This window comes from Sander vitreus, unplaced genomic scaffold (assembly GCF_031162955.1).
Source record: "Sander vitreus isolate 19-12246 unplaced genomic scaffold, sanVit1 ctg481_0, whole genome shotgun sequence".
Classification (NCBI taxonomy): Eukaryota; Metazoa; Chordata; class Actinopteri; order Perciformes; family Percidae; genus Sander; species Sander vitreus.
Window position 1 is genome coordinate 1 of NW_027595588.1, and position 14,218 is coordinate 14,218.

General features: G+C 38.2%; 1 protein-coding gene across 1 annotated transcript; it reads left to right on the forward strand.

Annotated features, from left to right (window-relative positions):
* Positions 1-1,603: 1,603 nt before the first annotated feature.
* Positions 1,604-13,670, forward strand: LOC144514178 (complement factor H-related protein 4-like; the record flags this gene model as incomplete). Its single annotated transcript, XM_078245363.1, is given in 9 exon segments — positions 1,604-1,871; positions 2,154-2,333; positions 4,277-4,463; positions 9,122-9,192; positions 9,723-9,772; positions 9,774-9,945; positions 11,910-12,095; positions 12,382-12,561; positions 13,465-13,670. Coding segments are annotated over 9 exon segments (1,485 nt in total), but the record flags the coding sequence as incomplete, so codon positions are not given.
* Positions 13,671-14,218: the final 548 nt, after the last annotated feature.

Below are 14,218 nucleotides of genomic sequence, written 5' to 3' on the forward strand. Positions count from 1 at the left end.
ACATTCATCCAAAGAATAACCAAAGCTTGGGATTCAAACCCAATTCCTTACTTTTAACTATTCATTTGTGTTTATACCAGGGGTTCACAATTAAAAACTCAGAGACGTAGATTCTAAAAATATAGATATATGGAAAATAAAAAGTTGTAAAACACTAATGCCTGAATTTAAAATAGTCAGAAACAAGAAAATATAAAACAACATTTAAACAAAAGGGAAATGGAGCAAATACTAAAAGCGACTTAGAGAGTAACTACAGCCAAACTCAGCTGGAGGGGCACCTTAAAACAAGTGGCATACAACGTCATAAAACACAGCAAACGAAAAGAAAACAATAAATAAAACACGGCAAAGGCACTCTTTGCTTCCCACAATCCACCATACTCGTGTAGCTCTCTTACAGAAACATTAACAGGTTATTTCAATTTTGTATTTTCCTCTACAAACTCAATGTTAAAAACTAAAAACAAACAATGAAGCCAAAAGGAACTGTCCACTAAAACAATCAAAAGGCTGTCTAATAAAAACCAGGCAAAAGTCAAAACAAAGAACTAAAATAATACAAATCGAGAAAGCTTGCGCAGTCTATAGCCACGACATTTTCACTTCCACTTTCTTTGTGTTGGAATTTTAAACTCCGGTGGATTTCTGAGGACTGTGGTTAACTGCTCCTCAGATCTCTGCAGGGTAAATCCAGACAGCTAGCTAGACTATCTGTCTAATCTGAGTTTTCTGTTGCACGACTAAAACAACTTTTGAACGTACACGTTCCACCAAAACAAGTTCTGCAGCAGCACTGGGGCTCTCTCCGGTGTTTAGCGCCGCCCAAGATGATTGTGATTGGTTTAAAGAAATACCAATAAACCAGAGCACGTTTTTCTCCCATGCTGTGTAGACTCACCAGACCCCTGAGCCAAGTGGAGGTGAGTCTAGTTCACTCTAAGACCGCTATAATTAAAATATGCTGAAAGGTTATTATGAAATTCTCGCCCAATAAAATGGCTTACTCCAGCTTAAAGCTCAGAGCTGAAGTTGTATATTAAAGACATTTTAATCATTATGGATTTTTTGGCCACTTGGCGATAGCAGAAACAAGCTGTGGCTCAACACTCAAACTAATTGACATCTTTTAACTTGCCTATTTACACATCCGGCAGATAGAGAGCAAAATATAGAAAATTAATGATTTCATTTAAAGTCATGTCTGGCCACCTAGCTACAGAAAGTCTATCATCACTCTCTATTTTAGCTGCATTTTTGGTCTCCACCAACTCATACAAATATTAGGCTCTTGAAATGCTCCACTTTGTTCACCAGCTTGTCTCTAAGTGTCGGTTTTTAGGGTTTTTTCGGTGAAGCTGTCTGCTGATGCTGAAATGATGCTATGAGAGCGAACCAAAACAGTAAAGTTACAGAATGGAAAATCAATGTAATGTAATTCATTTTTAATACAAAATATTGAGTAAAGGCTCTTTAGTAAAAGGAAACATCTGCGTAGATTGAAACTTAAGTAACTGATAAGTAGTATATCACATACATTTGCTTGTAAAGTTACAAAGATTTCGACACAAATTCACGTAACATTTGTGTTCATTAAATCCCAAAAGTCAGAATCTCAGGTATAATATGCTGCTGTTTATACTGTTTAAAGCTCTTGATTAAACAGATTCTCTCCTTAAAAACAGAAAAATGCAAAGTCCCAGGTCTATCAGACGGCTTACAACTCCCCACATATGTACAGCGCGATCAACTAAGAACAGGAGAAAAGTTGACGTTTACTTGCCGCCGGCCTGCAGACTTTCTAAGAGGGAAAGCTGAGGTTGAATGTTTAGCAGGCGGACGGTGGAGTGATCCCTTCCCAACATGTGGAGGTAAATCAATTCTTTTCTTTTCCCCTTGCTCCTAATCTAGGAAAATTATGGGTATAGGATGTATTGCAGAGCTGTTGTATTCATTTTATCTAGGTGTACCTAATTAACTGGCAGTGTGGACATATACAGACTTAAATAAGAAAAAGACTTAAAGAGCTTTTCCAGGAAATGACTTATTTGTGTGTGTGTGTGTGTGTGTGTGTGTGTGTGTGTGTGTGTGTGTGTGTGTGTGTGTGTGTGTGTGTGTGTGTGTGTGTGTGTGTTTGTTTTATGTTCTTTTAGCTCCTTCAGGTTGTGGGACACCACCACACCTTGCAGATGCAGACACCAGGGGAACTCTTAAATTCCAGTACAGACATGGAGAAACTGTTGAATACATCTGTCAGAATTACTACACTAAGGAGGGTGAGACTTACAAAACCTGCATCAATGGTGAATGGATTGGACAGATGAGATGCCTCAGTAAGTTACAACTCCTTTCACAGTTTTCATCCTTTGAAGATTTTGCATACAGTATGTTAAAGATGATATTGTTTCCAGTGTTTGCATGTAGCCGCTTGATTTCAACATCACATAATGAAGATAGACAAGAACTAAAGAATACGCAACTTTAGGAAACCTGACATGTGGGACACGAACCCTGGTCTTGAACCCTGCTCTCGTGGGTGAAAGTCCTGTGTTTGACCCATCCACCACCCCAATCAACTTCCTTATGCGGAATTTCGGCCTTACATAGTACTCGCTACCGTAGTCACTCTTAATCCTATGTCATCTTCTCATTGACTTCACATTGGCATTGTTTTCCGTGGTGGCCACACGGATTTTTCACACATTCCGTGCCACCACCACGTAATACGCTGTTAACAATTCGTGATTATTTCACGGAATTCTGTGTGACCAGGCTGGACATTCTTACCCTAACCAATCCCACTCCTCGGTAACCTGTTTACCTTTAAACCTTAACCTTGTAATACTTAAAATTATTGTTCTCAGGAACCTTAAAACCTTTTTAAGTGTTGTCTCATGTGAGGCAATTGTTTTTGTTTGTAGGGAAAATAAAGAAGATAATAAACAAATGTGATATGTAGTATGATATAGTTATTTTGAACCATTTATTGTAGTGTTATATTTACCATAAGCGTGATACGAAATTACATACCATGGTAGAAGATTTTGGCCATATCGCCCACCCCTACACAGCATGCAACGTATGACCATCAATAATTCTAATGAAACTCTTTGACTGCGCCTCAATGTCCACTGTTGGCTTACTTATCTAGCTCACCACCCAGCTTGTTGTAGCAGTGGTACAACACATTGAGCTGCAGCGTTTACTACCATCCAATGCAGTTTATGGGCGGTTAAACTTTTTTTTTTGCCAGTTAATGTTTTCACTTGAACAGCCAATGGCAGATAGACCCAAAAAGTTAATTTTGGAAATAACCACAATTCAGCCCAGCAAAGCCAGTGCAGTAACATAGCATTTGGTGACAAACGAAAACTAGTCAGCTATAGATATATCAAGTCAAAGCTATAGCTGGGGCGATATCCACAGCTATCCTAAGCTATAAAGCTTAATTTACTCACTCACTAAGATGTTATCTGGCCTAGGCCTATGTAACTGAAAAATTGCAATTTAGATGCACCAACATTTTAATAATTCAGTTTGGTTTCTCAGGTAAATAAATAAATAAGGCAGCAGATGAATGTAATCATGATGCAGACCAAAAACAGGTAAACTCAATAATCTCAGCAAAGTAGCAGGAGCAGTAGGCTGACATCTCAGCTTCTGACTCTTGAAAAATTCATGTGATTCAATTTGACTAAACACCCTTTTTATAGATTTCAATATACTTTAAATAAAAACACAGAAAGATCTAATCCCTATAACTATAGTATGTAAATGATCAAAATGATGTTCATTCTCTCTAAAAGGTATAATTAACCTTCTGTTCTCTATCATATTGAGACTATCTCTCCACCGTTACATATTCCATATGTACTGGGATGATCCCCCTGATGTCAGGTACATGGATACTTCTTTAAGACACACTGGCTTGCCCGGCCACGCCCTATGCTATTTCCTATAAAGCACCTGTCCTGGCGTGCAATCACTGATGGTTTGATCGGAACCATCTCCGAGTGGCCTACAGCTGGAGAGATAGTCTCTCCACTCAGAGAACCAAGGTTACAACGTAACCGAGCATTTCACAGTTTGCTGGCCAGTAATGTGCTATATGTAAAGTATTGTCACAGCGCATGTAACTGATTACATTTGAGACAACCTATTCAGTTTTTAAGCTCTAAATATATTTTGTATCTAAGAATAGCATTTATTATACATAGAGTTTGATGTGAAGTAATTTCCCATTATTAAAGTTCTGTTTATCTGTTATCTCTTGCAGAACCCTGTACTGTGGATAGAGAGCTCATGAACAGATATAATATTGCCTTCAGATATGGTCATTACGATAAGCTGTATTCACCCCATGATGATACTATCGAGTTCACTTGTACTAAAGGAAGACATACCGGCACATTGTCCATGCGTCAGAAGTGTATTGATGGTGTGATGAACCTGCCCACTTGCCAGTAAAGGTTTTTAGTTAACTAGATGTGATAAACATGATCTGGCTGGACAAACATGTAAACGATTAACCAAAGTAAAAAGTAAGACCAATTATGATCCAGTGTCTATACTTCAGACCTTTGTGTCATAATTTTAATAAAATCTATATTTTCACTCAGTCTGTTTTCTGGCTCTAAATGTATAATGTAAAGTATGTGTCCCATCTTGATTATTTTTTTTTTACATGCTCAGAGAAAGATTCAAGTCAGCTTTACTGGAGAAAGCTGTTCTTCTCTCCTGGAAGAGAAAAACACATAATATCCAAAATAATAATGCAGCACAATAAATTACAAAACTGGGCCCAGTTTCCTGATAATGATTGGTCTTAGAAGTTAAGAGCATTTTCTACAAACGCTTCCATAAACTTAAATTTCCTAACAGGTTTCTTTAAGCAGCACTTCTCTAAGTATGCCGATGCCAATAAGAAGAATACGTTGGCTGTCCAAGGTGCTGAAGATTCAATTAAATTCAGATTATTTATGAAAGGGCACAGTACAAATTAATAATGCACATGATTTTACATGGGTTAAAAAAGCCAGAATTAGCCAAAAGGCTATTTTCATCTGTAGTGCCCTGCCCTCGATGTTAAAAAAAGGCTGAATACACTTTAAAGTCAAATTTAAGCAGTAAATTAGAGGTCCCCTTGCAGAGAATTTTTCGGGGACACCCTGATGTATGTCCCTGTGAAATAATTTGACATAGCCTAATTTTTTAACTTATGTCGAAGAACAACACAAGAGAAATGTATTAGAAAGATACTGTATAAGACATGCATTAAACTTATTTGCAGATTCTAAGAGTTAATAGATTTGTTAGAATAGAATATAATCTTTGGTACAGTGGGGCAAAAAAGTATTTAGTCAGCCACCAATTGTGCAAGTTCTCCCACTTAAAAAGATGAGAGGCCTGTAATTTTCATCATAGGTACACTTCAACTATGAGAGACAAAATGTTAAAAAAAAAAAAATAATCCAGAAAATCACATTGTAGGATTTTTAATGAATTTATTTGCAAATTATGGTGGAAAATAAGTATTTGGTCAATAACAAAAGTTCATCTCAATACTTTGTTATATACCCTTTGTTGGCAATGACAGAGGTCAAACGTTTTCTGTAAGTCTTCACAAGGTTTTCACACACTGTTACTGGTATTTTGGCCCATTCCTCCATGCAGATCTCTTCTAGAGCAGTGATGTTTTGGGGCTGTCGCTGGGCAGCACAGACTTTCAACTCCCTCCAAAGATTTTCTATGGGGTTGAGATCTGGAGACTGGCTAGGCCACTCCAGGACCTTGAAATGCTTCTTACGAAGCCACTCGATCGTTGCCCTGGCGGTGTGTTTGGGATCATTGTCATGCTGCCCAGCCACGTTTCATCTTCAATGCCCTTGCTGATGGAAGGAGGTTTTCACTCAAAATCTCACGATACATGGCCCCATTCATTCTTTCCTTTACACGGATCAGTCGTCCTGGTCCCTTTGCAGAAAAACAGCCCCAAAGCATGATGTTTCCACCCCCATGCTTCACAGTAGGTGTGGTGTTCTTTGGATGCAACTCAGCATTCTTTCCCCTCCACACGACGAGTTGAGTTTTTACCAAAACGTTCTATTTTGGTTTCATCTGACCATATGACTTTCTCCCAATCCTCTTCTGGATCATCCAAATGCTCTCTAGCAAACTCCAGACGGGCCTGGACATGTACTGGCTTAAGCAGGGGGACACGTCTGGCACTGCAGGATTTGAGTCCCTGGCGGAGTGGTGTGTTACTGATGGTAGCCTTTGTTACTTTGGTCCCAGCTCTCTGCAGGTCATTCACTAGGTCCCCCCGTGTGGTTCTGAGATTTTTGCTCACCGTTCTTGTGATCATTTTGACCCCAAGGGGTGAGATCTTGCATGGAGCCCCGGATCGAGGGAGATTATTAGTGGTGTTGTATGTCTTCCATTTTCTTATAATTTCTCCCACAGTTGATTTCTTCACACCAAGCTGCTTACCTATTGCAGATTCAGTCTTCCCAGCCTGGTGCAGGTCTACAATTTTGTTGACAGCTCTTTGGTGATAAACTGATAACAAGTTTAAATAGGTGCCATTAATACAGGTAACGAGTGGAGGACAGAGGAGCCTGTTAAAGAAGAAGTTACAGGTCTGTGAGAGCCACAAATCTTGCTTGTTTGTAGGTGACCAAATACTTATTTTCCCGAGGAATTTGCAAATAAATTCATTAAAAATCCTACAATGTGATTTTCTGGATTGTACCTATGATGAAAATTACAGGCCTCTCTCATCTTTCTAAGTGGGAGAACTTGCACAATTGGTGGCTGACTAAATACTTTTTTGCCCCACTGTATGTTAGACTTAAAGATTGAAATATTTGTTGAACTCTGAAGCTTTTTGTAAAAAAAAAAAAAAAAAAAAGAAAAGAAAAGAAGGTCATGATAATTTGAATGAATAAATCATAAAATGTTTCATGGACCCCCCTGGCAGTATGATGCAAACTTGCGGATGGCTGGAATTGTTCATTATGAAAATAAAGCTTAATTTTCAGTAAACAGTCTGCAGCATTCAGCGTTTAATACCGTAATTCATGTTTCTGGGTGAATGTCAGTTTCAGAAAATAAACTTTACCTGCTGCTGAAGGCAGATGTTACATTCATTCTAAGTTTATATGAAACCTAAACTTGGGCAGTTTCTTTAACATGCACGTCATCTGTTGTGAATGTCATTCTGTCAACATTTCTGTATTATAGACGTTAGTGTGTTGCTTACATCATACAGTATACGCACCATAATTAAAAAGAAAAGAGAAGATCTGGAACCTAAAAAGTATACCATCAGGGAAGCCTAATAATAATTCAAAATCAGAGTCACTTTTATTAATTGTTGATTTGGTCTTTTCGTGGGATTGGTAATCCCATTTTTTCCCATTTATAAAAAAAATAAAAAAGGAAATATTTATAAATTTATATTTAATTTATTTATAAATATTGAAAAAAGTTAATTATTTAACATGCCTTGAATTTGTCAACACTCAATCAAAAATACAACCATGTTTTAGTGGACTAATTTTAAATATGCGAAACAACTTTTTTTTTTTTTTTTTTTTTTTATTAAAGTCCTGTGCTTTGTATGCCCAACAACCTTTACTGGCCTTCTCCATAGGACTTCTATAGAGAACATCTTACATCCTGAATTGGCCAAACCTAGTGAGCATAATCTGCAGCAATCACTAATAGCAAGCCAAATATCTTTTAACAAAGGTAATTTATAACTGTTAATTAATTTCAACCATTGGCTTATTTTACGAATTAGACTGATGCACAAAGTACGCTGTTTGTGAGCACATCTGGAACATCCAGTATTGAGAATTATGTGTGTTGGTGTGTTGGTGTGTTGCAATGTGTTGTGCGTTGTACAGTCCCACAGGGCAGACTGTGTTGTGAACCTTAGGGCTCCCCGAGGACTCAAACACACAGTAGTTCTGCTCAGGAAACATTTGTGAAAGGACCATGAGCTTGTCTGTAATCCTCTTTCTCCAACTGTGGGGAATTGTGGAAGTTTCCTCATCACAGAATGGTAAGTAGGGGTCTTTTTTTTTTACTGAAGTGTTATGATTTAGCTCTGTGGACTTCAACTTCAACGTGTCCCTGAACGGCGATTCAGTGTGCAGCAAGTATAAACACATACAAGACACATAAATACATACAAGTTCTACACACAGTCCAACTGGAACACAACCGTAACAGTACGAGGATAAATAAATACCAGTACAAGGTGCATGGATACAAGAAACAGAAAGTGTTTAGATTAAACTATTATATTGTATTGTACATGACTCATAGATAAGAGAGGAATAACCTGTATATTACATTGTTATCTTCGTTGTATATTTAAAAGGCCCAAGTTTGTGTACCGATATGTCATTACCATTATTGTAAAAGTACTGCATTTTGCACAGAGGCCAGTTCATGCGGTCTGTGATAGCATACTGCCTTATCCTCTTAATTATTGTTTTGGTAATTTAAAGATAATGTATCAATTTGTTCTATTACCTCAATTCTTACAGTGCGTTTTACTGTTGTTTTAAGTGATCTTATGAGCTTACACTTTGATGAAATGTCTTTGTCATGCTTTATTTTAGCTTTGTTCATGAGGATTTTTATGGATTGATGTACACATGCATCCCTCCATTTCAGTGGTGGTGTCTACGTGATACGCAGGCATACGCAGTATACCCACTAAGAAAGCACTAAGAAAGTTCCAGGATTTCCATATACCCTCTTATATATATATATATATATATATTACAGTATACCAACTACAAAAAATGGTGTACCTGATGAAGATCATGCAATTGATAATGTACTCTTGGTAATTATTTTAGGAGTCCTTCAGTGCCATGGACATTCTTCAACGTTGTAGTGATTTATGTCCATCTCCCTTTCACCCCTTTATCCATCTGTATTTGATGCAAACAAGGTAAGACAGTAAGGACTGTCTCATGTCGCCATGTTTTTGTCTCTTAGCGTGTTCAAAGCTCCCAGATGTTCCTCATGCCCATTTGTCAAAAGAGTACCAAGAAGGAGAACTGATAAATTTCACTTGTGAACCTGGTTATACTACATCCAGTCCAACAATCAGATATGTATGCTCCAGCAAGGGCTGGCTGACAGTGCAACAGGGAACGTGCAACAGGGAACGTAAGTGAATTGGCTGTCTGTTCTACGCTCACTGCAGTACTCTGCTTACACTGTTGTAAGATGTGTTTAATTATACTTTTTAAACGTTACCATCTTAGAGTTTGGGGGAAAGAAAAAAAACGCTAAGTCCCTTTCAGACACGGGCTTCATTTTGTAAAGTATGTGGCACATATATATGGCGGTTTTGGCTCAATTGTACGCCTATTTGAGATGGTGATAATAATATGTATGCAAACATTTGGAAATTTGTGAATAACTTTTAGAGTAATTAAAACACAGATGATGGTACTGAGAGGTTTATAAAACAAAAACCTGCATTAAGCTATTTCACTGACTTCAGTTTTGAGCAAATAAGCATCAATCTGTTTGTTCAAAGCAAAAATAAACTAAATGTGTGGCTCTTTTTTGTGTTGCAACTCTACTTTGTGATGTTGGCTAATAAAATATGGGTGTATTTACATATCAAAAACTTGCCTTGTTCAGCTTGTTTTTTTTTATCTTCACTGACCTTACGGACTGTTTGTATTTAGTTTTACCATCGAGCTGCAACCCCCCACCTGCAGATGGAGGGGTTACAGTAATAGGGTTTACCAGAAAATGACGACCCCATACTTCCTAACCGCCTCCTCGCATTCAGCTGTGAAGGACCTGGGAAATATCTGAATGGCAGTTCAGTGCTGAGATGTGGTCAAGATGGACAGTGGGATCATCCATTCCCCATTTGTGAAGGTAAGCCCTTTAAATGTGCTCTAAGCCAGTGGTTCCCAACCTGGGGTCCAGGCACCCCTCAGGGGGGCGGCAAAGATCACAGGGGGTGTGCAAGTCTTTATCTGGTTTGAGGTTGAGGTAAAAAAAAATATTTGCATGTTTAACAAATTATGATAATACACTAGAATATATAATGTATACAAAAGTCGGTATAAAAACTATATATTTTTGTTCTCGCTTAAAATTGTAGGCAGGCTACTTAGTAGGGCAAACCTCCGGGACCTCTTAACCTGGGACCCTCGCTGTCATCAGGTCAGCTGCTAGCTGCTATCATCCTCGTTTTTCCTGCCGCCACGGCATTACTATTTTATGTATAAAACATGGCGGAGAAACGTAAAAGTGCTGATAACTCCTCTGTATCAAAAAAGAAAGTAAGGCTGTATCTCGAGAGTTACCTCAACTTCGGTTTCGGGGGGTGCTCAGCTTTTCTTAGACATAAGTAGGGTTGGCGCCAAGGAAAAAAGGTTGGGAACCACTGCTCTAAGCGATGTCACGTGTTGTTTTAGGCTAAAACATTTTTTGTCACATATAGCAAACATCTCCTCACTATCTGCTAGCTGCCTGTCCCCCTTTTTTTTACTGTAATTGTAACCTGTACTGGATACAGTATTTTATGTTTGTCTGTTGTTTGCTGAGCTAACAGTGTTATGCACACTACATGTTTTGTTGTGATTTTCGATGTTGACATGATGACTGATTTATGTATATGGAGAGAAATTAATTATAGTTTCCTCAGTCTGCAGCATTGGTCTTGTGTAGTGTAGTGAACTTACTCCTCATTTCCACCAGTTGCGGAACGGCTGCGAAGCGGCTCCGTGCTCTGCCGTCCGTCAATACCCACCAGGTCCGGAGTTGTTGCTGTATGGCTGCGGCCATGACTGAAGTCACGAGGACCCACTAGAGCTCACGAATTCAAGTAGAATAGAACCACAAAACCAACAACAGTCTGTTTCCATCCAGAGGAGTAGAGGGGAAACAACTCTGTGCTGTGTTTTCAAGGTGTAGTGCAGGGAAATATGATCCGCCGTGAGCATGGTGTATTTTATTTTGAAAATTAACTGGATGTTTTATTTTGTTTCTGTGCTCGACTTCCTGTCCCGCACAATCTGAATTGTGCTGAATTGCTCCGGAGGGCTGTGGACCGCCGGAGCCGGGACGCAGTCGGAATGCAGCCGTTCTGCAGTCAGTGGAAATACACACGTTGACTTTAATGGAAACCTATTGACTCCGCCGCCGTTCCGCAGCCATTCCGCAACTGGTGGAAATTGGGGTTTACGCTGCCTTCCTACTGGCACGAAATCAGCTCCGTAATACACAATACCCCCAGCGGACGTCATATTACACAGTTGAAAAGCTTCGGAAGCGACTCACTAAAATGGCGGCGAGACCAGAACGTCTGATAAGGGTCTGAATGTACAATTCTCTATGACCTATCCCTTTTTTCCATATTATTTTGGAGGGTCATTCAAAATGTATTGCTGGTGAAGGGAGGGTCAGGTCTATTTTGACTGAAGATCCCAAAACTCCTCCGGTGGCCCCTGAAATGAACAACGAACAGTCCCTTATTGTATATTTTCTCTGTGTACTACATTTACAGTACTCCAATCACTGAGAAGTAGAATTGCTAAAAGTATTTTAGGTTAGCAACAGCAGTGTGTAACTGGTTCAAACTGAATTAAGTCATATGAAACGTGTGTGTTTCATATGGTAACAAAATATGTTTTTTATAAATTAGTGTATAGTTTTTGCAAGAGTGTTTCATTTAGCAAAGGGTCTGAGGTGTTCTGCTAATTGGGCGTGTGGTTGTGCTAATTGTGTGTAGTGTTTTGGAAAACCGGTCCCTGTATTCAAAATAGTGCTTAAGCAATCAAAATAAACTGTAAGTGTAATATGCTGCTGTTTATACTGTTTAAAGCTCTTGATTAAACATATTATCTTCTTAAAAACAGAAAAATGCAAAGTCCCAGGTCTATCAGACGGCTTACAACTCCCCACATATGTACAGCGCGATCAACTAAGAACAGGAGAAAAGTTGACGTTTACTTGCCGCCGGCCTGCAGACTTTCTAAGAGGGAAAGCTGAGGTTGAATGTTTAGCAGGCGGACGGTGGAGTGATCCCTTCCCAACATGTGGAGGTAAATCAATTCTTTTCTTTTCCCCTTGCTCCTAATCTAGGAAAATTATGGGTATAGGATGTATTGCAGAGCTGTTGTATTCATTTTATCTAGGTGTACCTAATTAACTGGCAGTGTGGACATATACAGACTTAAATAAGAAAAAGACTTAAAGAGCTTTTCCAGGAAATTACTTATTTGTGTGTGTGTGTGTGTGTGTGTGTGTGTGTGTGTGTGTGTGTGTGTGTGTGTGTGTGTGTGTGTGTGTGTGTGTGTGTGTGTGTGTGTTTGTTTTATGTTCTTTTAGCTCCTTCAGGTTGTGGGACACCACCACACCTTGCAGATGCAGACACCAGGGGAACTCTTAAATTCCAGTACAGACATAGAGAAACTGTTGAATACATCTGTCAGAATTACTACACTAAGGAGGGTGAGACTTACAAAACCTGCATCAATGGTGAATGGATTGGACAGATGAGATGCCTCAGTAAGTTACAACTCCTTTCACAGTTTTCATGTTGACATTTGTAGCCTATGTAAAACTGATTTTGGTTTCTGGGGTTTGCATGTAGCCGCTTGATTTAAACATCACATGATAAAGATAGACAAAAACGAAAGAATAATTAACGGGCAACAATGGGTCTTAAATTATACCGACAGCAGAGCTGACAACAGCTCTACAAAGCCAATATGCAGTTACTACGTTTGGTGAAAATGAAGTTAACACTGGAATCTGTTTTACATTATGAAAGAACAACTAGTCAGATATATAAATATATATATATCAAGTCAAAGCTATTGAAAAATAGCCTTTTTGAAGAAACATTTTAAGTTTGTTATTCCACGTCAATAAATAAATATGGCAGCTGATGAAGGTAATCATGATGCAGACAAAAACAGGTAAATTCCATTATCTTAGCAAAGTAGCAGGAACAGTAGACTAACATCTCAGCTTCTGACTCTAGTGAAATTCATTTGACGTGATATGAGTAAACAACCTTTAAATCACCTATTTAAATTGTGGAATATTGATTTCAATATACTTTAAATAATACAGAAATACATCTGATCCCTGTCATCATTTGAAGATTGTTTAGAGGAAAAGTGCAGTATCTGCATTTCTTTTAGGTAATATGAGGTTCCTAACCTATCTAAAAAAGGTATATCAAATTCTTATCTGTTTCACAGTTTGCTGGCCAGTAATGCACTGTATGTTGAGTATTGTAATAAAGCTAACTGATTATTACTATTTTTTACTATTATTATTACTGATATTCAGTTGTCAACTCTAAATATATTTTTTATCCAAGATAAGTAATACTTCTACATGGAGTTTGATGTGAAGTAATTTCCCATTATTAAAGTTCTGTTTATCTGTTATCTCTTGCAGAACCCTGTACTGTGGATAGCGAGCTCATGAACAGATATAATATTGCCTTCAGATATAGTCATAACGATAAGCTGTATTCACCCCATGATGATACTATCGTGTTCACTTGTACTAAAGGAAGACATACCGGCACATTGTCCATGCGTCAGAAGTGTATTGATGGTGTGATCAACCTGCCCACTTGCCAGTAAAGGTTTTTAGTTAACTGGATGTGAAAAACATGATCTGGCTGGACAAACATGTAAATGATTAACAAGAAGTACAGTTATTAACTGATCTTCTGGGCCTACTGCAACAGTTTAAATAAAACAATCATGTTCTCATGTTTTGTATGTATTGTTTTATTAAAGCATTTAGTTAAGTAGATCAGACACTCCTTTGTATGTGTTAGTCAGGCCTGCAGAGCTGTTAAGCACATTTGCATTTTAAGGATGTATTTTTCATACTCTTAATGAAACATTTGAATAAATAAGGGATGGGGTATGCAGTATAGCAGGTACTAAATAAATAGTATTCTCCCCGATGCTGGACACACAACTGTAACAGGGTTGAAAAGTAACCAAGGACATTTACTGTTTGAAGGTACTTTTACTTTACTTAACTATTTCCATTTGATGCTACTTTACAGTTTCACTACTACTACTACCACATTTCAGAGGGAAATATTGCTGTAATATCAGCTCCATACCTTATTTCTATAAGTCTGTAAGTTACTCTTCAGATGAAAATTTTACTTAGGAAATTATATAACGAT